General features: G+C 36.9%; 1 protein-coding gene across 13 annotated transcripts in view; it reads right to left on the bottom strand.

The window, feature by feature from the left end:
- The window catches only part of MID1 (midline 1), a 264,924-nt gene that overhangs the window by 61,677 nt on the left and 177,806 nt on the right, over positions 1–25,441 (bottom strand). For 11 of the 13 annotated variants that reach the window (XM_034435531.3, XM_087871433.1, XM_087871437.1 and 8 more), the window contains one exon: positions 16,243–16,958. In XM_034435531.3, the coding sequence (XP_034291422.1) occupies positions 16,243–16,902 (660 nt within the window). In that variant the 5' untranslated portion in view covers positions 16,903–16,958. Of the gene's footprint in view, positions 1–16,242; positions 16,959–20,500; positions 20,669–25,441 lie in introns of those variants that run through there. The other 2 variants (XM_087871436.1, XM_034435521.3) reach the window with 1 other exon arrangement.

Here is a 25,441-nt window from a genome sequence, read left to right as displayed (position 1 = left end):
AAAAGGTTCAAATTGCCCCCATTAAAAATCAAATTGCCTCCCTGTGGGGCGTAGGCCCCATGTTGCGAACCACTGTTGTAGATATTTATTAGAGACTGGCTAAACCAGAGGGAAGAGTCAAATGGAAAATTAGCGTGGATTCTCTATGTAGACATAAAAGGGTGAAGTCTGACTGCCCCTTGAATGCCGATGAATCTTATCTAATATAGATGCAAGTTATCAGTCTGAGAAGATTCCTGTGTATAGGCTTCAGCAATAACATGGTTAAATTTACTATTCATGTATGGATCTGGTTGTTCCCACATGACAATATTAAAACTATAAATGTATAACTTTTGGGAGAAAAAATCAGTCCTTAAGTTTCTTATTATAAATACAACCAGGCTTTGCTTTCCCTAATGAAAGAGAACATCAATGCACAAGATAATCATAACAAAATAATGTACTCATTTGTTCAAATTAGCCTTGATCTATTGAGTTTTCAAGTTGCCACTGATTTTAATCAATATACCACTACATGATGAAAAATTAACAGTATGAGCCAATTCTTGTCTGGACTTGGAAGCTAAACAGGATTAGCTACCCAGGGAATATGGAGATTGTAGGAGTGGAAAATTGAAAAACATCCCTGAAGAAAACAGTGCAAAACCAGTTAAATTTCATTGTCAAGAAAACTGCATAGTTATTTTCAGGTAGTCACAAAGAATCAAATTTCACTTGAGGGGCTCTTTCAATTTTCATACATTACTGCTTTGAGGGGAAGGCATTTTGTGGTCCAATTTATATAGCTGCCCATCTCACCAAAGAAGCAAACTCTATGAAAATGCAGTAGGTTCCTACATTCCCAATTGGTTAAAATGCTAGTACATTTGAGATTAACAAATTTAAATTCATTTCTGTATTTATATATTACCAACTAAAATTAGACTTTTCTCATTATGATTTAGAAATTTTAAGGTAGAAGTAAACCTAGGTTTATTCAAGAATATCTTATATAGTTTACATTGTGACTATAACTTGAACGTGATCACTCCCTGCTATCGCCCATGCATTTACTAATTGAATGCGCAGGTCATGAAGTGTATGAGATATCTCAGGGTAGGGAAGGCATTGATGGACATAGTGCTTCCGACCACCCAAGGCCTCCCCCGACCCACTAAGATATCTCATGCTTCCCCCCCCCCATCGTACCTAACTGGGTCACTTACCTTACATAGATCTCAATGATCAAGGGAGCTGTCTCCTCTCCAGCCTCTTTGCCGCCTTGAGCAAAGGCTTGCCGAGGCCTGCAGGGATGAGAGATTTCGTCCCTATAGACTCCAGTTGTCTGTGCAAAAAGCATTTGCTGTTGAGAATGGAGCCTGGGAGAGACGTGCCCTTCCCTCCTTTTGCAAAACCCTTTGCCACAGATCTCATCCAGGCCTCCATTTGTTTAAAATACCATGAGATCATGTGAGATAGTAGCGCAAGATCTCATGCTACTGCTCTCACACGATCTGGTGTACTTTAGGGCTTCCTTCTCTGCAAACGCAGCAAAGGCCTGAAGCACCGAAGCAGGCCAAGAAACTGAAGGGTCGCTAGATCTTCGCAAAATGAGTAGCCACAGGCCCAGTTCTAGTGGAGACCCAGCTGGGGAGGCATAGGCAGGGTGAACGTTGCAGTGCCACTGTGGTCATTGTAAGGATGAATGACTGCCATGGTGCTGCAATATTTGTAACTGTGTTGTAAGTACTTTGAGGGGGTTATGTTGTAACTTTGAACGTTTACTAAATGAACTGTCATAGCTCGAGGATTACATGTACTAGGCATCATGAACCTAACTTGAGATTCAAGTTTCATTCTATCAGGCTTGTAAGAAAAACATTGCCCCCATCATGACAAAATAATCATGTCTAATTGCTTAAAGTGCTGTTTCAATATGTCATTTTACAGAATATACAACAATATGTAATCAGTTCAAATGAATGAATCTGTCAAAAGACATAAAGTTTAACAATGAATACAGGATGAGCACCCAAGTCCTAAACTCCCGACCCATGTATATATGTCTCATTAAATGTTCGCATATTTAGTCCGAACAAGGTTCCTAATTTCCATTTTCACCCCAGGCTAAATATATATAAATGTGTAATTAGGAATCCTGAGAATCAGAAAGTCTCAAGAAGAGACAAAATATGTGTGCTTCAACTGCACTTCTTGAACCTCCAATGAAGAACATCATCTTTTCCATCTGACTCTTGTTTTGCAATTGGTTGCATCAACATGACAACAATTTATGAATTGGCATCCCACTTTCCTCATCATACTGGCCAGAGACAAAGACAGATATAGATATATTTCATGACTTCAAATCAATGCTGACTCTTGGAGACTGCATGTGATAGTCCCTGCAATTTCATGGCAAGACTTCAGAAGTGCCTTCTTCCTAAGGCTGAGAGGGAATGACTGTCTCAAGATCATATAGTTGGCTTTATTCCCAAAATGAGACTAAAACTCATGGTCTCCTGATTTCTAGGCTGATACCTTAACCACTGCACCAAACTGGTGTTCATACCAGCCATAGGACTGTTATAATACATTTAACTTTTTGTTCTAAAACTATTGTGGACCCCCAGCTCTCAGACATTCAGGCCAATGACTCAATAAGACTAATATTAATCTGTGCTGTAGGAACAGCAGAAACATTATAAAACAACTCTGAATTCCTGCATTTGAGCAAGGAGGTGGGAAATCTAGACCAGATTCGGGCTTGCTGAAGGCAGAGGGTCCTAGAAGAAAGAGGTGAGATTAGGGCTACAGTGGAAAATGACAACCAAAGAAAGTCAGTCAAAAGCATCTTATGAGAAGAGAAGATTATAAGGAATGCATTCAGTTAATATAATATTGAAAGCCCTCTGTGTACTTGTTATTTAAGGAATGGAAAATTAAGGAGAATGTGCTGCCACATATAAAACAAATTTATCATGCATAATTTGTGTTTTGCTCTATACTATTTAAGAGACTGTAGAGAGATATATAGTAAGGAAATGACTTTTTGGCATAGTGTGCATATTATTAAATCTAAGTACAGCAAATTTGGAATCAAACATTTTGTTGCAAATATAGAGAGTATACTTGAGGAATGTAATAGTTTTCAACATAGACCTTAACCTAGTTACTATAGTTTACAAATGTCATCATATCCTTTAGAGATAAGTGTTGATACAAGTTAGAAAAGCCTAGTTTTATTCAGGATGATTATGTTGAATAAAGAGTCATTTGTGATTTCTTATATTTTTTGTCTTCTTAGTTTATGGAAAACATTTCATAGTTTTTTGACCTCATTTCCCTTTTAAGCTCATATGCCAGATGTGACTCTGACTGGATGTGAAAAGTTTATAATCTATTCAGAATTAGCTACTTTGCAGTAGAATATGCTATTTTACAGGAAAGTTAATTACAATTGCGTTTAAATTTTATCTAAACTATTTAATTTCCTAAGTGATTAAATTTTAATTTAAGTAGCGTTTGCAAATGAATGATTATAGTGCTCCCATCAGAAAGCAAATTTAAGAGTAATTTACAGGGCACAAATGAAAAATATGGTTCAGCAGATATCTTGCATGTTTTGTCTTTTTTAAAACCAGAAATCTTGTAACTATTGTTTTTTTAACAGAAATCTCAATAGATAATTCCTTAGTTCTCTCAATCTAACCTCATAGGATTTAACCCATTGATCTTCTTCAATGCCCATCTCATTCTTTAAGAATAATCTCCAGAACTGTATATTGTACTCAACACTGGAAAATGCATTTGCATTTCTCAATTTGTCTCTATTAAATATATTGTTTTATTTTACAGTTTATTTCCCTATCAGAATTATTTTTTAAAAAAATTAAAAATTGAAAGTTAGCACTAATACCTCCATCCAGTTTGATGAGGAACAATTAAAGAACTAAATATCAATTTAACTAAAAGACATGGCCCTGAGCCTATAATTTACAGCTTTTCAACCATATTAAATGCTTTGTATATATCTGCATGTTCCTCTTATTCTACCATCTTCACTGAAGAGTTGATATGTTTGTTGAATCCGGTGGGCAGACAGGCAAAGGGCTAGGTTCTTTGAACACCAACTTTATTTATAACATAACGGAACCAGAACAACTCCGCGAAGCGGCAACGAACAACTCCCGTCTGACAGCTGCTTAAATAGCTAGCTGTCAGAAAGCGTGAACCAATCATGAACAGCAATTCTCCCGCTAGTTTAGCCGCTCGTGTTTTAGCCAATCTGCGATGCCTGGCAACAGAGTCTGTGTGAGTGTTGACGTAACTGAGAGGATCTAACACCCCTTTCCACCCAGACCGCGCACGCGTAGTCCTCCAGATATGCCGGATGACGATGGCACTGCCCAGACCGTCTAGGCTCTGGCGTGGATGACGTAGAAGGTGGAGCCAATTCCTCACTTTTGGGAACTGGCAGACCTTGTGCTTCGTTTGAGGACGGAAGACTCGAACTCGCCGCCGGACCTGCGCTTACAGGTAAGCCATCTGCCGAGGATGCCGTGGTCGAAGGATACGGAGTAGTGTTAGGCCCCCCTACGTGGTCTCTACTAGATGGAGTCCGTTGGTCCAGGCTAGGCCGCTGGGTGGTTGCGTCTGCGATCCTCCTTCTAAGCTGGTTTACATGCCGCCGCCACACTCTCCCATTGGAGAGTTGGACCCTATAAGAATAGGGACCGGTTATTTGTGTTATTTGCCCTGGGAGCCACTGGACATCTTTATCAAAGTTAAGGGCGTAGACTAAGTCCCACACACTAAAAACCCTGGCCGATAGGCGTGCCCCAGGGTGTGGCTCCTGGTTGTAGTTAGGGTGCAGGCGGTCTAGGGTCATCCATAGCCGCCTGCCCATGAGAAGTTCAGCTGGACTATGTTTGGTGGTCGAGCTAGGGGTTGTGTGTTGGGCCAAAAGGTACTGATGAATCTGGTGCCAATTTGCGGTGCCTAAACGGCACAACGCTTCTTTGGCCGATCTTATGGCCCTTTCCGCCAGGCCATTAGCGGCCGGATGAAATGGAGCCGTCTGGCCATGGCGAATGCCCAACCGGGCAAGAAACAGGTGGAAGGGTGCCGAGGTGAACTGCGGCCCGTTATCAGTGACTACCGTATCCGATAGCCCATGGGTCGCGAACAGACCCTCCAGAACCCTAATAACTGCAACTGACGTGGTGGATGGCAGTAGGGTGAGTTCTACCCATTTGGAATGGGCATCCACTGCTATTAGGAAAGTTTGACCCTGGAATGGGCCTGCGAGGTCTAGGTGTACCCTCGCCCAAGGGGCTCTGGAAGGTTCCTACTCCTGCACAGGGGCTGGTCCAGGAGCATATCCTCAAGCTCCCGGAATTCACAATGCAGTGCCGCTGTTCGTAGGGAGGCCATATACTTGTTGATGGACTCCCCCTCCCTCTGAGCTCTCTGGTGAAATGCATGCCGCCTGGCAATTTTCGAGGGAGCAGGCGAGTAGTAGCGCGTCAACTTCTCTAGCAAGGTTTCCCACGGCACCGCGAACACTGGTTGGGGGGCAGCCAGAGCCCTAGCTGTTCCAAAGATCTCTCGGCCACACAAGCTAAGGAAGTAGCCCCTCTTTCGAGCGCTAGACAAGTCAGCTAGGTCGTTAGCTTGCAAGAAATACTAGAACCTTTTGAGGTAATCATCCCAGGTTTCCGAGACTGGCTCGAAAGGCGTGAATGCCAAAAGAGCTGCTGCCATTGTAACTGGACTCGATTTGTCGTGAGGTGATGACTCGTCACCCTCAACTCCTGACGGCTCGCCGCCTCAGCTCCGTTGGTGTCACCGTCACCCTTCACCTCAGAAACATCCCACCTTCGTCGCCATGTGTTGAATCCGGTGGGCAGACAGGCAAAGGGCTAGATTCTTTGAACACCAACTTTATTTATAACATAATGGAACCAGAACAACTCCGCGAAGCGGCAACGAACAACAACTCCCGTCTGACAGCTGCTTAAATAGCTAGCTGTCAGAAAGCGTGAACCAATCATGAACAGCAATTCTCCCACTAGTTTAGCCGCTCACATTTTAGCCAATCCGTGATGCCTGGCAACAGAGTCTGTGTGAGTGTTGACGTAACTGAGGGGATCTAACAATGTTGACACTTAGAAGTCATTTTAATATGAAGATATCTGAAGGATCCCTTTTGTTATTCTTAGCATCGTTTGCCAAACCCTGCTCATTTGGCAACCTTTAAAATTCTGGGCCATGGTAAATATCTGTTGGTACTCTTTTTGGTATTTTTTCCCCTCTTTCCTTCCTTCCTTCCTTCCTTCCTTCCTTCCTTCCTTCCTTCCTTCCTTCCCTTCCTTCTTCCTTCCTTCCTTCCTTCCTTCCTTCCTTCCTTCCTTCCTTCCTTCCTTCCCTCTCTCTCTCTCTCTCTCTCTCTCTCTCACACACACACACACACACACACACACAATCTTTTCAGATATGTAGTCAAGTTTTTAGATTACAGCACTGTAAATTTGTTCTATTTTTTTCTTCAAAATTGTGATTGTGCTTTTAGTATCGTTCTTTTGTGAACTTTTTCTTGATGACTATTTTCCCACTTGTTTTCTGCTTTGGTAAATATTAATGCTTTGAGTTAATTGAAATCCAGTTTTCTCAGAGTTCAGGTTAATGTATTTGACTACTATCAGTTTTAGCTTCCTTTAATATCAAGAACACCAGTATTTCAGGGTTACTTTCCCAGATATTTCCACTATTTCCCTAACTAGTTAATGTCAAGCCAGGAATACTTATTTATTGTGCTTTAGGAGAAGGACAAGTCAAAAAGACAAATTAGGAGTTTCCCAGAAGGACCACATTTGCCAGTTTGTCTTCCAACAGGTGAATATAAAAATTGAAAAAAATATCACACAATCTGAAGTCACGGAGGACTCAGACTCATTTTGTATATATGTCTCATATATTTTTCAGATGAAAAATGGTTGGCTTACCATTTCTTAAGTTTAGCAACTTCCTGATGTGTCAATTTCAACTCCCAGAATTTCCCAATCAGCATGACTATTTCTAAGATATACATAGTTAGAATATAAACCAAGGATAATTTAAAATTGTGAAAATAAAAATAAAACATATCTAATTTTATATTTTTAGGAATAAGTGAATTTAAATAGACTGGAATAAGTTACTTTAAATCAAATTATTATCTGATTATCTGATTTCTATCCAGGACATGAGACCATACAGAAAAGGATACTCAAAAAGGAAATTGCCAGGTATATCTCATCTATAACCCAATAAATGACAGAATCATATCTATCAAAATTAGTAAGTATACAATGAACACCAATGTTATACAAGTGTACATACTAGTAAAAAATTAAGGAAGACATTGAAGAATGCAATGGCAAATTGCAAGAAGTGCCAGATATAGCACCAAGAAGGGAGCTAATGCTACTAATTATGTTTGAAATGCAAAAGATACAGAAATAGAGGCATACGCAATCAAAGGAAGCTTCATAGAATTAAATTTATAGGTGATAAATTAACGGAGTTTCTTTGATTATGGTCAATATTAGTTTTAAGCAATAAAGGCTTTACACATGGATAATATTGGAGGAAGAACACTGGATTCCAATCAATTACATAATAGAGAACACAAGAACAATGTAAAGCTGTTGTTCAAGGGATTTCCAGGTGTAGGATACAGAATAAAACCAGGATTATTGTGTCAAATAGTGAGTGAAATTTGAAAATCAAAGAGGACAGTTGTACAAGCAAGATATAAAAACCATAGTTAAAATCAACATCAATCTAAAGATGAAATTCAATATGCTTAAATTAAGCAAAAGGAAAAATAAACTGAAATCAAAATGAAAAATATTTCCAAAATTTTGAAAATAATTTCAGAGATTATTCAGGTATTATATAATAAGAGAAAGATAGAAATGAAGTGCTGAGTAACAAAAAAGATGTGGGACAACTAAGAGAAATTTCCAATTCCAACAACAAAGAACCAAGAAAGGTCTAACAATCAAGGGGGTCAACATAGATGAGTATACCAAAAAAAAAAAAAAAAAGAGAGAGAGAGAGAGAGAGAGAAAGAAACAAGGTATCATCTTAAGAAGGTCAAAGAACTGACAGCAGAATATACAGTATATCTAAGGTACAAATATTAAAGAGTAATCAAAGAAACATCTAATAGAGACCAGTGAAGTTAAAGGAAGATGGACTATTATCCTTTGAAATTGGGATTATAAAATTATTGCTCCTTGAGGCAATGCTCAGGAATAAAACTCTAGGAAAGAATATTTTTAGCAAAGTTGAGGAAATCTGAAAAAAGGCATAGATGACAAATATGGGATCTATTAATAGAATGCTCTTTGGAGTTCTATCAATTATTGCTGGATTGAGTGATTAGATTAGAGTGATGAAAGTTTGTCTATAAGGTCACAGGGAACTGAGTTCAATTCACTGGCTCCTAACTAACATAAATTAATGCCTTAAAAAGACTGGAAAAAAACGTATGAATAACATTAATGCAATGATCACAACAATAACATTCTTAACTATGTTAAGATAAAGTGCAAAAGAATATATCTTTACCATTTGCACATCTGTTACATATATATGCCCTAATTAAAATCTTACTGCAAATTCTTTGTGTAATTAACACACACATGCACACGACACATCTGGATACTATTTCCAGAAGTTAAATGCAAGCATTGCTTTTTTTTTTTTTAAAGGATTTTTCTTCATGACTTGATGTGCATCAAGGTCATGCACTTTAACTCACAGGGGCACTAGCAAAAAATGAAATGGCTTAGTGCTTTCCTTAAAGTGTCATTTCTTTTATATGCTTTTTCAGATTTTGATAATTAATGGCTATTCCATTCACTGTTAAACCAGTGCAGCTTTGCATACCTCAATCAGACAAGTGTACAGAGCTCTTAATTAAACCATTTCATTTTACCACAAAAGGAGCTAGATTGTAATGACATTTTTGTTTTCTGGCTAATGAAGGATGAAATATTGTTTAAATAATTAACAACACTGCTGGGACAGAATGTCAGAAATTACATAGTTTGACACTCAAAAACTGCTCATCAAGAAGAACCAGTTCCTGTGCAATTAAAATGTAAGAAATTTTCAATAATTTACAAACCCAAATAAACTGGGATCATGGATCAGACAAAACATTTAAATACGTAGAAGTCTCCTTATGGAATAGCAGAATTCAAAAAAATTTACTCAGACATAATTTGCTGGGCGTGGGGTAGGATTTTTTCCCCTTAATAATAGGGTTCAGTCAGTTATTTTTTCAATGGTTGTCAGGCACTACAAGTTGCATTTTAACCACTACAAATTATACTCAAAGTTTACAATAAACTTAGGAAAGGAAAACGAGAAAAAATATACAATTTACTTTGGATAATCCAATTAAGCTGTTTGGCTGTTGTTGGAATTGGAAGTGAAAACTAATTTTGGGATTGCTACATAGAAGGGGAATTCCATTATGTGAGCAGGTTTTTACTTGCATGATGCTAAATTATGTCATTTAGGATTATTGCAAAACAACACAAACCTTGATACTGTTTCCTGAAATATATTATCCTCTTTCAACCATGTATTAAGCACCATTTCTTCCAAAACAACTAGACAAACACCACTTACACAATTAGCAATTTAATAAATGACTTTTTAAAAAGAGATAGCATGGTGTATTACCCTTTTGCTTCATAATACAGTATCAAACTAGATAGGTTCCCAATACAGATTATTAGGCAAAGGGACCAAGTATCTATCCTCATTGAAGGAACCTTTTCTTCCAATGCAAATACTAGACACAGAGACAACCCTACTGATCTGGATTAGCTTAGCAGTAGAAGTATAGGGTTAAAATTCCCTATATTTCTTCCTGGATTATGTTCTGGGGCCAATCATTGCTCTGTATCTATTATTCACTTATATAATCCCAACTTCATAACTGCCAAACACAGATGCTGTTTTATTAGCCTTTTAGTCTCACAACAAAAATTGTAGCATATTATCCCAAATATTTTGTGGTTTAGAATCCATGAAACCCTGTGCCACAAATAATAACCACAATAATGTACCGTAATAGTAGTGGCGGCGGCAGAACTGACTGTAAATGGTAATGGACAATAAAGAACATCATTTCTGATAGTTAGTGAATATTAATCATGTAAATTAGCTTTTAATAAGCCTTTATTATTCTGATTACAGGTAGTCCTCAACTTATGACTGGTGATTTAACAACCATTTGAAGTTATGACGGATTCCCAAAAAGGTACTTACAATCCTAATTTAAAGTTCTGATGGCCACCCATACCTCACAGTCATTTGATCGCATTATGGCACGTAGCAACCAGCCCACATTTACAGCTGTTTAGTGTCCCATGATCATGTGGCTGCAATTTATTACCTTTTTTCCCCAAAACTCATATTTATCTCTGATTTGAGGGGAAAAAAACCCATACATTGTGGCCAATGAGTTTGCTTGACAATTGAAGTTTTCACTTAATGACTGTGGCATTCATTTTATGACTGCTTCATTTGCTTAAGATGCCACACAAAAAAGATCATAAAATTGGTCACACTTAATGACCAGCATGACTCACAAGCATAATTCCGGGTTCCATTACAGTGTAAGTCGAGAACTACCTATAATTGGTATATCTTTCACATCCTGGAAGAAGACAATGGCAAACCTGCTTTTGTACTTCTGCCAAAAAAACTGCATGGACTTCTTAGCATCAGATTTCACAAGTTATATAAAATCTATTCCATTCTCATATAGGACAATTTATTTACCTCACTCAACATAAGCAAAGGAAAAAAGCCCCAAAATTAGGAAAAAAGCCCCAAATCTTTTAAAACCAATCCAAAATACATGAATCTTAGCGACATTCATATATCATAAAGGTGTAACTAGATTTTTATTACAGAAAAATATAATACTAATTTGAATGTATTTGTACTATTCATTTCTTATCACAGATTTATTTTTAAACAATAAAAAATAATCATATTTTGGTGACCAGCAGAAAATAATCAAGAAACTTATATGTAGTCAATGGAAGGTCTACTGACTTTTACCTAAGAACATTCCATTACTACATAGCAAAATTCAATTTCTTTATTTTAAGACTGACTTCCAATGATTGCAGATACTGATATTGACAAGAATATATTATCATAAATCCCACAGATTTATAAATGCACTAATTCTACAGATAAATATTATTACTATCAATGTGGCAAATTCATCACCATGAACTCTTATTATCAGAATATAAATGAATTATACCGTATTTTCCGGGTTATAAGACAACTGGGCATATAAGACGACCCCTGACTTTTCCTGTTAAAATATAGGGTTTGGGCGATACTTGCCGTATAAGACTACCCCTCTTCCAACACACACCAAATAAAAATTAAAAAACATCAACTGGCTCACCCACAATGTAAAAGCAGCTGTGCTAGACCCAAAATGGCCCCTGCAACAAGCAGGAACCTCACACAGCCACAAAAAGCCCAAAAAAACAACTTTCACACTTTACACACACAAAATTCCACATACAGCTTTGTGAGATTTTGTGTGTTTGTGTAGTTAGAGTGAAACACTACAGAAACACACTAAATCTCAGAAAGCTGCACAAATATTATTTTATTTTTATTTATTTTTATTGGAAAACTAAATTTAAAACTTCCTAAACTTTAAATGGCTAGGTCTAAAAAAGAACAACTAAAAAAAACCCCAATTAACTATTTTTTTTAAAGCTCCCAAAGGGGAAAAAAACTTACCCAATAGAACAGGGGTTGCCAACTTTGGCAACTTTTAAGACTCGTAGACTTCAACTCCCAGAATTCCTCAGCCAGCTTTGTTTTGCTGGCTTAGGAATTCTGGGAGTTGAAGTCCACAACTCCTGACTGCTTGATTGCAGGCAGGGAGTGGCTTGCCGATAGAATGGATTCAGGCAAGCGAAGCAAGGCAAGCGTTGCGACAAGCAGCTAAGGTAAGCAAACTGGAAGGGGAAAACTTTTTTCATTTTACATGGCTCTGGCGATCCCAGCTGCATTGCCTTATTAGCAGGCAACTCAGCTGGGATCATCAGAGCTTGGATTGCTAGAGCCATGTAAAAGGAAAAAATTTTCCTTTTACATGGCTCTGGCGATCCCAGCTGAGTTGCCTGATTAGCAGGCAAAGCTGGGATCGTCAGAGCTTGGATCGCCAGAGCTATTTAAGGCTCGTCAAGAGCCTTTCGGGCTGGTCTGCCTGGTTACAGGAGAATGACACCCGGCGTATAAGATGACCCCCGACTTTTGAGAAGATTTTCATGTGTTAAAAAGTCATCTTATACGCCGGAAAATACGGTAGTTTGTGTCAGATTATTCATGAATTGGAATAGAGGCATGGTAACAAGATCACCCAATGAATAGGCAAAGCAACTAAATCAGCCAATTGGGAGCTGAGACATACTGGAACCATGGCGTGTCTTAGTCTGCAGCTTCTGAGTCTGTGCAGAGAAACTGAAACCAGTGTGTGAACTAGTCTGCTGCTGGAACTGAAAGCAATCTCTCCTCTGCCTGCGAATCTGCTGTTGGTATTGTAAATTTACTTCATGTATTTTTATATATAGAGAGAAGTTAATTAATCCAGCTGAATCAATTATCTATGTGTGTTTCTGGATTTGATTTTTGCAAGAAACTCTGGCAGTTTGTGATCTTGTTTTGCCAGAGTAGCACTGTTACTTTGAGACCAACCGCTGAATGCTAGTTGACTTCCAAGTACCCCAACTAATCCACTTGTTATCTTTAAAGCCTTACATTTCTCAGGACCAATGACAATCCAGTAACAGCTGGAAGATTTTGCTGTCACTGTATGCCTATGTTGAAGGAGTGCCATATTGACAATGAAGCCACTTATTCTCCACTGCTGCCCTCTTCTATGTAACAAGATTTTCCTGAGGGATTCAGTAGCTTGAACCCTGTTCAGATTTAGGAAGGCCATGTTATTCAAGGAAGTCTTGGGGGTTGAAAATAGATAATTTGCTAATGATTGCATATAAAATAAACACAAAATTGTTAATCAATGCAATGGAATTGATAAGCTAATCAGTGGTACTGATTTAACTTTTTTAAAAAAAACCGGCACAGATTATACCGTATTTTCTGGCGTATAAGACGACTGGGCGTATAAGACGACCCCCAACTTTTCCTGTTAAAATATAGGGTTTGGGCTATACTTGCCGTATAAGACTACCCCTCTTCCAACGCACACCAAATAAAAATTAAAAAACATCAACTCGCTCACCCACAATGTAAAAGCAGCTGTGCTAGACCCAAAATGGCCCCTGCAACAAGCAGGAACCTCACACAGCCACAAAAAGCCCAAAAAAACAACTTTCACACTTTACACACACAAAATTCCACATACAGCTTTATGAGATTTTGTGTGTTTGTGTAGTTAGAGTGAAACCCTACAGAAACACACTAAATCTCAGAAAGCTGCACAAATATTATTTTATTTTTATTTATTTTTATTTTTATAGGAAAACTAAATTTAAAACTTCCTAAACTTTAAATGGCTAGGTCTAAAAAAGAACAACTAAAAAAAACCCCAATTAACTATTTTTTTTAAAGCTCCCAAAGGGGAAAAAAACTTACCCAATAGAACAGGGGTTGCCAACTTTGGCAACTTTAAGACTCGTAGACTTCAACTCCCAGAATTCCTCAGCCAGCTTTGTTTTGCTGGCTTAGGAATTCTGGGAGTTGAAGTCCACAACTCCTGACTGCTTGATTGCAGGCAGGGAGTGGCTTGCCGATAGAATGGATTCAGGCAAGCGAAGCAAGGCAAGCATTGCGACTAGCAGCTAAGGTAAGCAAGCTGGAGGGGGAAAACTTTTTTCCTTTTACATGGCTCTAGCGATCCCAGCTGCGTTGCCTGATTAGCAGGCAATGCAGCTGGGATCATCAGAGCTTGGATCGCCAGAGCCATTTAAGGCTCGTCAGAGCCTTTCGGGCTGGTCTGCCTGGTTACAGGAGAACGACACCCGGCGTATAAGACGACCCCCGACTTTTGAGATTTTCATGTGTTAAAAAGTCGTCTTATACGCCGGAAAATACGGTATGCCATTTGGAATTAGCTATAACTTAAGCAGCATATAAGCCTGAAAAATAAGTTTAAAAAAAAGGTATTATTCATCTACAGCATGATTATTTAACTAAGTGCCGAGTTTTAAAATTTGAATATGTAACCAATCAATCAATAAAGTATACCTAATATTAAATGATTAAATTGGTGCATAACTGTAAACATTTGAAATGGCTAGAGTTCTCTATAATAAGCAGAAGCTATCAATTTAAAAAAGAATGAGATGTCCCACATTTAACTAAGGAAATTTGAATATCTGCATATTGCCTGGATTTGACAATCCAACATGGATTATATACAAAAGTGCAAAAAAGCTTTACAATTGTTTTTAAATTGATTAGGTTAGCTTTAAAATGTAAATGAATAGTCCACAAATATGTCAATAAATCTCTGAAATAAGTCACAAGTCTATCCACGTTCATTTATCAATGTGAACATTTGAATTTGCTACAAGATGCCACTGTTATTTAAAAAGATGTTTCTTTTATTTACTAATTATGTTCTGAGATATATGATAGACACCTATAAGGTATAACCCAGCTGGTCCAGGAGGCATGCCAGAACTGTGATGTACAGGTTACTCATGTAACAGAAAAAGTTGAAATAAGATTTAAATAATAGTATACTTAAACTGGCTTGAACATGAACACAAAGCATATGCAAATTATATCCTATCACAATACATTTGATGTAGTGTTTAAAATATATTTCTTTTAATCCATACCATCTTTGCAAAGGACTAAGAATAATGGAACATCTCAAAATTAAATAATCCAGTCAATAAACACAATATGGATTTATGAACAACTGCCAAGAAAAATACATAAACCATGCAAATAATAAAAGATTATGAGTTGTCACATATTTTCTACCTAAATTATTACCTCTTAATTAATTCTTATTGATGATAAATAATAATTATTAAATTATTATCTAAAAATTAAGTACAGCTTTTAAAATAAATCTGGGCAATGCTGTAGTCCAAACCAAACTGGCATCATTTATCTTTTAAGAACTATATATTAAAACAAGGTTTTTGTGTACTTTGAAGAATCCCAAAATCATTTTCTAATGAAACACTGTAGATACATAAAATTATACGTGTGTGTGTGTGTGTACCTACTGTAATTTTCTACAATCAATCACAATAGCATTTCCTTAAGGGAACTGGAAGAACAGACTTTTGTTTTTCCCATTTTCTTTCTTTTTTTGCTTTTAATGTGACATCTAAAATAGCAGATGGATACAGTACAGGAATTACACTATTCTACTTAAATCTGTTCCACACAACTGTAAAACCGCAGAAGCAGAATCCTAAGGGTCTTTTGCAATGATATGCAACACTGATCTATTGCTGCATTTGCTGTTGTTTATAATGTGGGAAACTTATTAAGAACATTTCAAAAATGCTATTCATGTGCATCCATAACAGAAAGCTCATATAACAAATTTGCTTGATTAGATCAGTAAGTAATGAAAGTGCCAAAGGTTGACATTTTATCAATGGGATCAAACAAGTTAGAATGTCAGTCTAAACATTTTGAGACTCACTAAACTTAGTAACCAGTGTAGATTGTTTTGTTAAAGTTATATTAATAATTTAAGGCATTTTTACCACTGCCTTAAGATTTTGGGCTTCGAAAGTGTGCATAGAATATTGCTCTTTTTCTAAGTGTCAGTAGACTAGGCCACAGATAACTGCAAATGAAGACCCATTCTACAATTACTTGTAATTACTATAATTACTATTCTCAAAATATTTCAGTATGAATATACAAACCACACCTTTTTAAATTGGAAAACCTGAATCAAAGTTAAGCATATATAATATTTTCTTCAGCATTGACATTTCAATTTCCTACACCAAAATCTAGGTTTGACATAGATTAATTTATTTCTCATTCAAAATTGATAATTTATATAGAACCGGCCTCAGCAAATTCGCAGGTATGTTGAATACAAGAATGGCAAATACCCATGCAAATATTAGCCACACAAATAAGGTAAAAATCTTTCATTTCCTGGCACTATACTTCTTAGTATAAACAAATTAAGACGAAACTAACCTTTAATTTGTCATAGCGTTCACTTAGAGCTGCCACTTGGTGATCACGATGCCTCCCAACCAGTTTACACAAGGCACAGATTAACTGGTCATCAGTCACACAATACATGTTAACTTTCTCATCTTCATGCTCCAGACACATCAATCCTCTGATATGTGAGTCAGGAATAGGCTCAATCAAACGGTGTCCAGTAAATGGCTTCTTGTTCGGATGAGTTGTTTTTAGGCACTCCTCACAATAGGATACCTCACAAGTTACACAGGTCTTGACTGCCTCCTGAGCAGGATCTTGGTCACAGAACTGGCAGAGAACTTTTTCACTCGATGACATGCTGTTGCTGTCAAAAGCTCGTTCTCGGCGAGTTTCGCTGGGAGAATTGGGCCCACTCACAGAAGCTTTCTGAAACCTGTCTATAATATTCTGCAGTGTGACGTTGCGCTTCAGTCCGTCTAGACCCCGTTGACTGAGGGTGATGACATAACGACAAGTGGGGCACTGGAAGGCGGTGATAGATTCCACTGATTCGTTGGTAGCACACTGGGAGACCAAGATGCGATGTGCACAGTTGAAACAGAGACTGTGAGCACAAGGCAGCAGCAATGGATCCTCAAACAGCTCCAGACAGATAGGGCAGGTCAGTTCTGACTCCAGTGTTTCCATCTTCAAGCAAAGGTTTCCTGTGTCATCAGCAAAATCCAGGGAAGCCAATCAGCTATCTGAAAGCATAGTAATAATATTCAATTAGACTGAAGAGGAAATTCTATTTCAAATGTCTCTTTCAAGTTATATTTTTACAGTTATTTGGCCATATTTTTTCAGACTGAAGGTGACATATTTTGAATCCATCTATGTGTTCAAGATATTTAAAACCCCTTTTTTTAATATGTTTTCCTAAGCTTCTATTTCTATCTTTTATTGCAAGAAATCCAGAGCAGTTTACAGGCAGACATTTGATAAACTTTTATATTATTTAGGAACTATACTGCAATGCAGTAAAGACAGACATATACTACCACCACCATGGTGAAATCTGTTATAGCAATTCAACTCTATCACACTATGAAATCAGCTAATTTCCTCCCCCTCCTCCAAAGGGTTTTAATGCAATTGGATCTTAGGAGTAACATTGGAATTAGAAATGTATCAATTCATTTACTATTTATATCTTAAATTACAACTTTTGGGTTCCACATTAATTTGCATTTCCAAAGGACAATGGTCACTAGCTTGTGAATGCAGGAATCATATGTCTCTAAAAGAATTTGTGACTACAAAACAAAATAATATGCAAACATTTAGAGCAAATAAAGGGTGAAATGAGATAATATGCTGACCAATATAGACTAGGAGGAAAAATCATAATTATAACAAAAACTGTGCTTCAGTAAATCAGAAACCTGGCAAGAATGCCATGTTATTTGCTAATCACAGAACTTTTTTTAAAAAAAAAATCTACTTTTTTTGTTTGTTTGTTTAATACAGGTAAGGAAATGCCAAGAATTACTGTTCTTTCCAGCCACAAAGTACAAATACTGTTTCACTGTGTAAATATTGCTTTTAACAGCTTTGCTGGTTAGCCAAAACGCAGTGTAACTCAACAATTATTTTTCTCAGCAAGGAATTCAGGAACATGCAGCAGCCATTCCACCCCCTGAAAAAGATCAGCCCCCAAAATAACTGAAACTACTTTTCATTTCCTCCTTCACTGAAGATGTTACATGAAATGATTTTGAGAGAATTGCCCTACGTTATGCTTTTTCCCTAAGCTCTTGTCAAGGTCTTGTATTGTTATAAGTAGACAGATCAGTGAACCATAAGCAAAAGCTCTGCTTCACACTCGCAGAAATCTACCTCTTAAGAGTACAGTCCATTTAAACTCTGTGGCTCATAAAAAGGACGGTTTCAGATGGCCCAGCTGTGTACTCTGTAAGGTTGCCCTATTGTGTGAACATCTCTCTTTTTATTCCCCTAAAATTAATACAGAAATCTTGATTCATTAAGAGTGAAGGGAACTTTATGCTCATTAGCAAGCACTGAAGCTAAATCTCTTTGAATGACCAGTACTTCCCCACAATTAAACTGAGGATGCAGTTCAGGGGTGGCAATGCCATTTAATCATAATAGCAAAAAAAGTATTCAACAATGGAGGACAGTTGCAAGTCAGACTTTAATGTTTATTCATAGTTACTTCATGATGAGGCCAAAAAATTATTTGTCCAAGAGGAATATGAAAAATGTGCTATTGGATTTCACACTTATTTGCCAAAAAGTTAGAGCTTTATTCATTCCTTGCTTGTTATTTTGACACTCCCAAATATCTTCCATAGGAAATCTTTAATCGTATAAACTGGAAAAAATAATTGGATTTGGAGGGAAGGGCAATCAATCAATGGGGGAAATAATAATTAAAATAATAAGACATTCTTGAAATGATGCACATTTATGGCATAATAATCCCATATTGATGTCTTAAAGTAGCTTTTTAAGTGTTAATTATTTACTGATTGGATCACAGTTTCAGGACAAATTTGTGCAACAGCATAATTGTATAGTGATTTCAATGGTATAACAAACTGAATTAACAGCAACAACTCTGAATCTAGATATTATGAGACACAGAGTGTAATCATATGAAAAAAAGCAAATATTTCCAAGTGTTTCCTTAAGAAAAAACTTTTTAGGTAATCTGGCATCTCAAAGAAAATTCTACTAATGGAGATTTTACATAGCTTAGATTATAGTGTACCGAACAAATACTGCATGGTCTAGTATCTAATATTTATTTCTGTAGTTCATTTTTCTGCCAAAGGTTCATCTACCAATTGGATTGTCAGTAATAACCATCCTGGATAAAAAGTCATTTCTCTTGCATTTACATACAAACAAATTAAATAAGAAAAATACTTTCTAAGATCTATATATGTATATGTCTTTTTCTCCCTCTCCATATTTATAATGTCTCACAGAGAGAGTGGTGGGGGGGGGAGAGAGAAAAGCAGATACATAGGCTTCCTTTATAAAACATTACTCTTCTACATACAGAGTTGTCTTTCTATTTTGTGCAGCCACTTGTACGGACTTTTACACCAAAGCAATTAGAAAACTACATTAAGCAATTAATTGTTCTGCCTAGAGGAATGGATCAAAAGTTAGTGTCTATAAAGTAGATAAATACACTAGCCTAACAGAACAGTAAGACAAGATCTCTGTTGGTGCATCAAAGAAATTAAAATCTGCAACAACATTCAATTGAGAACTAACCTTTTCCTTAGCCATTATTCAGGACTGACTTTACCGTTCAGCAGATAGAAAAGAGGTAATGCTGTACAGTGTGGTCTAGCTCCTAAAACAATACTGCTGAAGTTTAAAGTAAAATGTACTGTCCCATACTTGACTAGAAGTGAGTTTCAGTGCCAATCCAATCAGCTTCCATATGAGAAATGCATGAGTATCAGGCAGGAAAATATTTGGCCCCTGCCCTGCTGTCATAGTAATCTCAAAAGGAAAAGGATCCAAGCATTTCAAACACATTGCTGCACATTTAAGTCCAGAGTTAATTTCCTCCCACCCAAATGATCTGTGTCACAAAAAACATTTTATACAGATTTGTTTTTTTAAAAATTATGTTTACCATAAATACTAATAACAATGAATGATTTCTAGAAATAACCAAAATACATGCCTAATTTCTATGCAAAGATATATGCTCATTCAAAGTAATAGATATTAATCACATGTCCAAGCAAACATGTTAAGAGTGATATCGCAAAGCATGTCAAAAAACCAGTAATAAAAAAAGGTCACTAACAACATCCTAATATTAAACAACCATTTTAAAGAAACTTAGTATCAGGGATACATTTCACATATCTAACACAGGTCTCCTATGGGATTCCAAGTAATGGTAGATTTAAAAAAATTACAGAAAAATAAACTTAAGTAAAATAAACAAGTTTATTTTTGTCTTATTTGACAAATTTAACAAGGAATGATCGCCCTACAGACATCTATCGCCCAACAGCTTTTCTATATTCCATTAAGTTTATTATCATAAATCTGAACATATTATTATTCATAAAATCACATTTAGAAATATTACAAAGCTCTTTTGAACTAGTTCACTTTTCTATAAAATAAAAACAAAGTTTACAGTCAAAAGAAATAAAGCTTACTCATCACATTTTTACAAATTTGTTTTTAAAAGTTTGTCTATGTTGAAAATCTCTTCAAATTATCAGCTGCATATTTATATACGCACCAATGGATTTCGACCTGAATGTTTTAGCTGAAACATTGCTGATAAGTGAGCACGCTGATTCTTGGTCAGAAAGTGAAAAACGGAGAGATACAGCGGCCTTCTCTACTTGCAGTAATCCCAAGCTTTTAGTGCTGTGAGTGGGTTCGTAACTTGGAGACAGTTGATACTGAAGCACAACAGGAAAATCTATGCTACAATTCCAGGAAAGCCAGCTCCACCTAATTGCCGCCGTCAGAGTTTAAGCACTAAAAACTGCTCTGGAAGCAGGCTAGCTTTTGTTAATGACACGAAAGCAAACTTTCCCCTTTCTTTTTCTGTATTCGGCACCTATCATGTGAGAAGCAGCAAGGGTCAGATTCTCTAACTGTGCATCCACAGAACCACCCAGCATTGTTTGTAATAAGGCCACTAGGCTTGGCAGCCGCATTATTTGAACAAGTAAAAGCTCAGCCTGCTGTGTAATTAATCCATGGTTGAATAATGAAGTTCCCATGCCTATAAAGGGAAAGTGACCTGAACCAGCAAACTGTGTCACATGGCCAACATGAAGGAAGAACTAAAGTTTACTGAATAAATACTGCATGATCTATATTTGAAGTTTTTCATATTACTGCATTGTTTGATTGGTTCCTTCTAAATATTGATCAGTTGGAATAAAAGTACTGTAATACATTATTTAGTGATGGTTTATTCTTCCTCAGTAATGCCTTTCCAGGCATCTTAAGAACTCTCAGTGTGATTATTCCCTAAGAGCAAAGTATTATTGATTATAACAAGTTAATCAGAAATGCTATTATATTTTTGTAGCATTTAATTTTAAGAGTATAAATTTGCACTTGTTGACAAGCCCTGTATCTAACTGTACCCTTCTCTCTTTTTTTAACCACTTAACTTTTGAACACATGTGCTTTACTGTAAAACAATTGAAATTTTTAGTTATTTAGAGCTGAATTTAGTCAATACTACTGTTTTATCAATATCTTTGATAGAACTTCATAGGAAAAAAAGCACTTTCTGACATTTTGCTACATATACATGCCTGACTTTTAGCTTTCAATGAAGGCATTAAAAATTCATGAGAAAATAGAAGTTGCCGGAACAAATTACTTTCTTGGCTTCCACTTTGTATATGCAATGATTTTTTTATGTTGTTACTATTAAATGAAAAACACATTACATATTTAAAAGTGACTCAAATCATCATTCCATTTGCTCTTCATCCCAGAGAGAAGTTTAAGTTTCATTTGCTTTGCAGGCTAATTTAATTTCCCTCATCATTTCCTTTCTTACATAAAGACTGTGACAAAAAGAGAACCATTGTTTCTACAGGCAAAACCATGACATTTATGAAGAATTGTTTGAAATAGCACTGGCATAGTAAGAATACATGAAACTGATCTCTGGTTTTTATTGTCATCCATAGTTGCACAGAGAGCTTTCAAAGACAATCCCCCTCCCCCAATGTAATCCTGTAAGTGAATGTAAGTAACTTGAGGGAATAAGCAATTCCTGATCTGTGTCATCTCAAAGCATTAAGAAAAGAGAATAAACTAAAGATAATACTCTTTCCAAAATTATTTAATAAAGATTGTTTTAAACCATTTATTAGACCATGTCCTTCTTCATCACATATAAAAACAAAAGCACAATTCATGACACAATATGAATTCACCATAGGAACAGCCAATAAATGCACCATTTATTTAAACACACTCCCCATAGGATAGGATCATACCACAGAGAACTGATTCTTCCCTGTGTCAGTTGATGTTCTTTTCCCTGAGAAAAGAACATCACCTTCAGTAAAATCAGCAACCCAGCAAAAAACCTATCATGGAGATTATAGAAATAAAATTTATCATAAATATCTTATTACTCCAACACAAAGATAGGGGAATACATTTTCAGGTTTAAACACTATAGCATCCATTTAGTTTTCAGTACAGGAAATCCACTTTAGGAAAATGAGGTTTTAAGTAGGAAAACTTTTTATCAAAGTGATAAAGTGATCTCAACATTATAGGACCACACTAGATTTTCATTTTCTTTTGATTTTCAATTTCCTTCCAATATGTAATTAATGACAAAGCTGATTAATCACACTACGCTTTTGTGCATATCCAACTGAAAACATGGCAAGTATTTGTTGTAAACATATTAATAAGAAATACTGATTAAATTAAGTAGATACTTAGTAGCAAATCCTGATGTGGTACCTTGACTGAAGAGTCAAATTATCTTGGTCTATCACACCCAAATGGTGGTTCTGTTTCTCATACCACTTTCACTTTGAATATGCTGTGCATGAGAGGGATTTTTGCAAAACAAAATCATAGTTTCCACACTGGACTTTTCGTATGGAATAATCACATGCTTTCTCTTGCTTTTGGCTGTATCTACAAGATAACACGAACAAAGGTTCACTCTCCCGTGCTGATTTCCTGGAAGATCTAAAATAGCAGTTTTCAACCTGGGGGTCGCGACCCCTTTGGGGGTTGAACGGCCATTTCACAGGGATCGCCAAAGCCCTCTTTCGCCCCCCCACATGCCTTCACTCACTCTCACTCTCTGCTCTGTTGGATCGCCAGCCGTTCGCTTACCCTGCCCATTCCCAATCTATTGCTGCCTCCTGAGTCCCAGCTGATGGCTAAAGGAAAAAAAACTGTTTAAATTCTTGCCGCGGGGCTTCAAAGGGCCGCCCTATAGCCAGTGATGGGATTCTGCCGTGCCCCTCCACACCACTATTTATTGCCAATAAATAGTGGTGGGCGAGGGGCGGGCGAGCCAGCAATTTAACAAATGGTTCGGTGTTTTTTTGTAATTTTATTGGCCCGCGGAGCTTCAGCATAGGCTAATTAGCCCTTGATTAGATCGGCTCCCGACTCTCAGTTGATTTGCTCTCAGCTGAGGTCTCTGCTGCTGAGGGCTCTGCTGCTGATTTGCTCTCAGAGCTCAGGGCTCTGCTGCTTGTTTGCAAAGAGTGCTGGAGCAATTTTTTCCCCCCTAGCTATGCTGAAAAAGGAAACTGAAAGTAAAGCAGGCTGTTGGCTTTGCTGTTGCTGCAACGTTGGAAAATTAGGCAGGCGGATGTCTTTTCTTTTTCCTCACCAAAAAAGGTAGGTGCAAACAATGGGAAATTTAGGGAAAAAGAGGAGACTTCAAGATTTTAAAACACAAAAGAAAAAAAGCTCTATTTAACTAGGGAATTGTAATAATTGAGATACTATTAATTGTATATTGTGTTGAAAGCAGAAATGGTTAAGTTGTGGTTTGGAGGAATATATGAGGGAAATTATTTGGTTTATTATTATTGGTAAATATAATTAATTGATTTGTAAGAAATTGGATTGCATGCAAATAATTGGAATACTCATGTTCATATTGATTAATATACAAAAAAGGTAGTTATATAACTAATTGATTTATATTAAAATGTTGAATTTATATTAAACAACTCTAATATTACATAATTAACCAATGTGAGGATGGATATAAAAATAGATGACAATGGGAAGGGGTATAATATAGAATAGAAGGGAAAAATTGAATTTGATTAAAATTAGAGATGAGGATGAAAGGTAATATTGGTTTTTTACAAAAATAGATGAGGAATAAATATGGCAAAAAAGAAATATAGAAATTGTAAATTTAATTGAAATGACTAAACACTGTTTAAATTTGTGAACCGGCCAAATACGCTGTTCAAAGAAAATACATTGTATGTTTGTATGTGTGTTTCTAATTATTGTTATTTATTCATATTTGTTCTCTTTTATTCTTTAAAGTTTAACAATTCATTCTTTATCTTAATATCTTTATATTTGTTTGGGGTTGGCTTTCTTCCCTTTCACCTTTTTTATTGTACAGCAATCTTTCTCCTCAAACCTACCACCTCTCTCTTTTCTTTCCTTCTTACTTTCTCTTCCTCCCCCTCTTCTTCTCCTCCCTACTTCCTCTTCCTTTCTCCTTCTCCTCCTCTCTTCTTCCCTCTCTTACCCTCACTCCTACTCTAATTTCCCTTCCCTTCCTTCATCCCTCTCTATTGCTGTATCCTTTTATGCATATGGACTACTCAGAGGGCTGAAAAAGTTATTTCTGACTGGTCCTCGCACTTTTGACCAGTCCTCGAACTTACGACTGTCCTCACATTTTACGTTTTTGCCCTATCTTGTCACCATGGTGAACAGAAGCAGTTGTGAAATGAGTGACACGGTTGTTAAGAATGTTACAATGGGCATAAATGATGACTAGTCATAAGTGCGAAGACCGGTCAAAAGTGCGAGGACCTGTCAGAAATCACTTTTTTCAGCCCTCTGGGTAGTCCTTTTGTGCACATGGACTACTCGGAGGGCTGAAAAGGTTATTTTTGACTGGTCCTCGCACTTTTGACCAGATCTCGAATTTACGACTATCCTCACATTTTACATTTTTTGCCCTATCTTATCACCATGGTGAAAAGAAGCAGCTGTGAAATGAATGACATGGTTGTTAAGAATGCTGCACGGGCATAAATGTGAGGATGGTCGTAAGTGTGAGGACCAGTCAAAAGTGCGAGGACCTGTCAGAAATGACTTTTTTCAGCTCTGAGTAGTCCCTATACACATAGCCATGGCCACCCGGTCACATTACCCACTAGCCACGCCCACCCAGTCACATGACCTCCAAACCATGCCTACAAAATAAGCCACGCCCACAGAACTGGTAGTAAAAAAAATTAGAACCCACCCCTGGTTGGGGGTACCACAACATGAGGAACTGTATTAAAGGGTCGCGGCATTAGGAAGGTTGAGAACCACTGGTCTAAAAGGTGACTTTTAAATATATGTATATGCTTGCTTAAGTAATTCAATGGCTTCTGCAGGCAAGTTATGACCTGTTTAAACAGCTCTTTCAATTTCCGTCTCTATGAATTGCTACTAAAACAGAAGAATCAACTCTAAC

This window comes from Pantherophis guttatus, chromosome 5 (assembly GCF_059756535.1).
Source record: "Pantherophis guttatus breed Tessera chromosome 5, ASM5975653v1, whole genome shotgun sequence".
NCBI classification, from domain to species: Eukaryota; Metazoa; Chordata; class Lepidosauria; order Squamata; family Colubridae; genus Pantherophis; species Pantherophis guttatus.
This window is presented reverse-complemented; position numbering and strand designations above follow the sequence as displayed.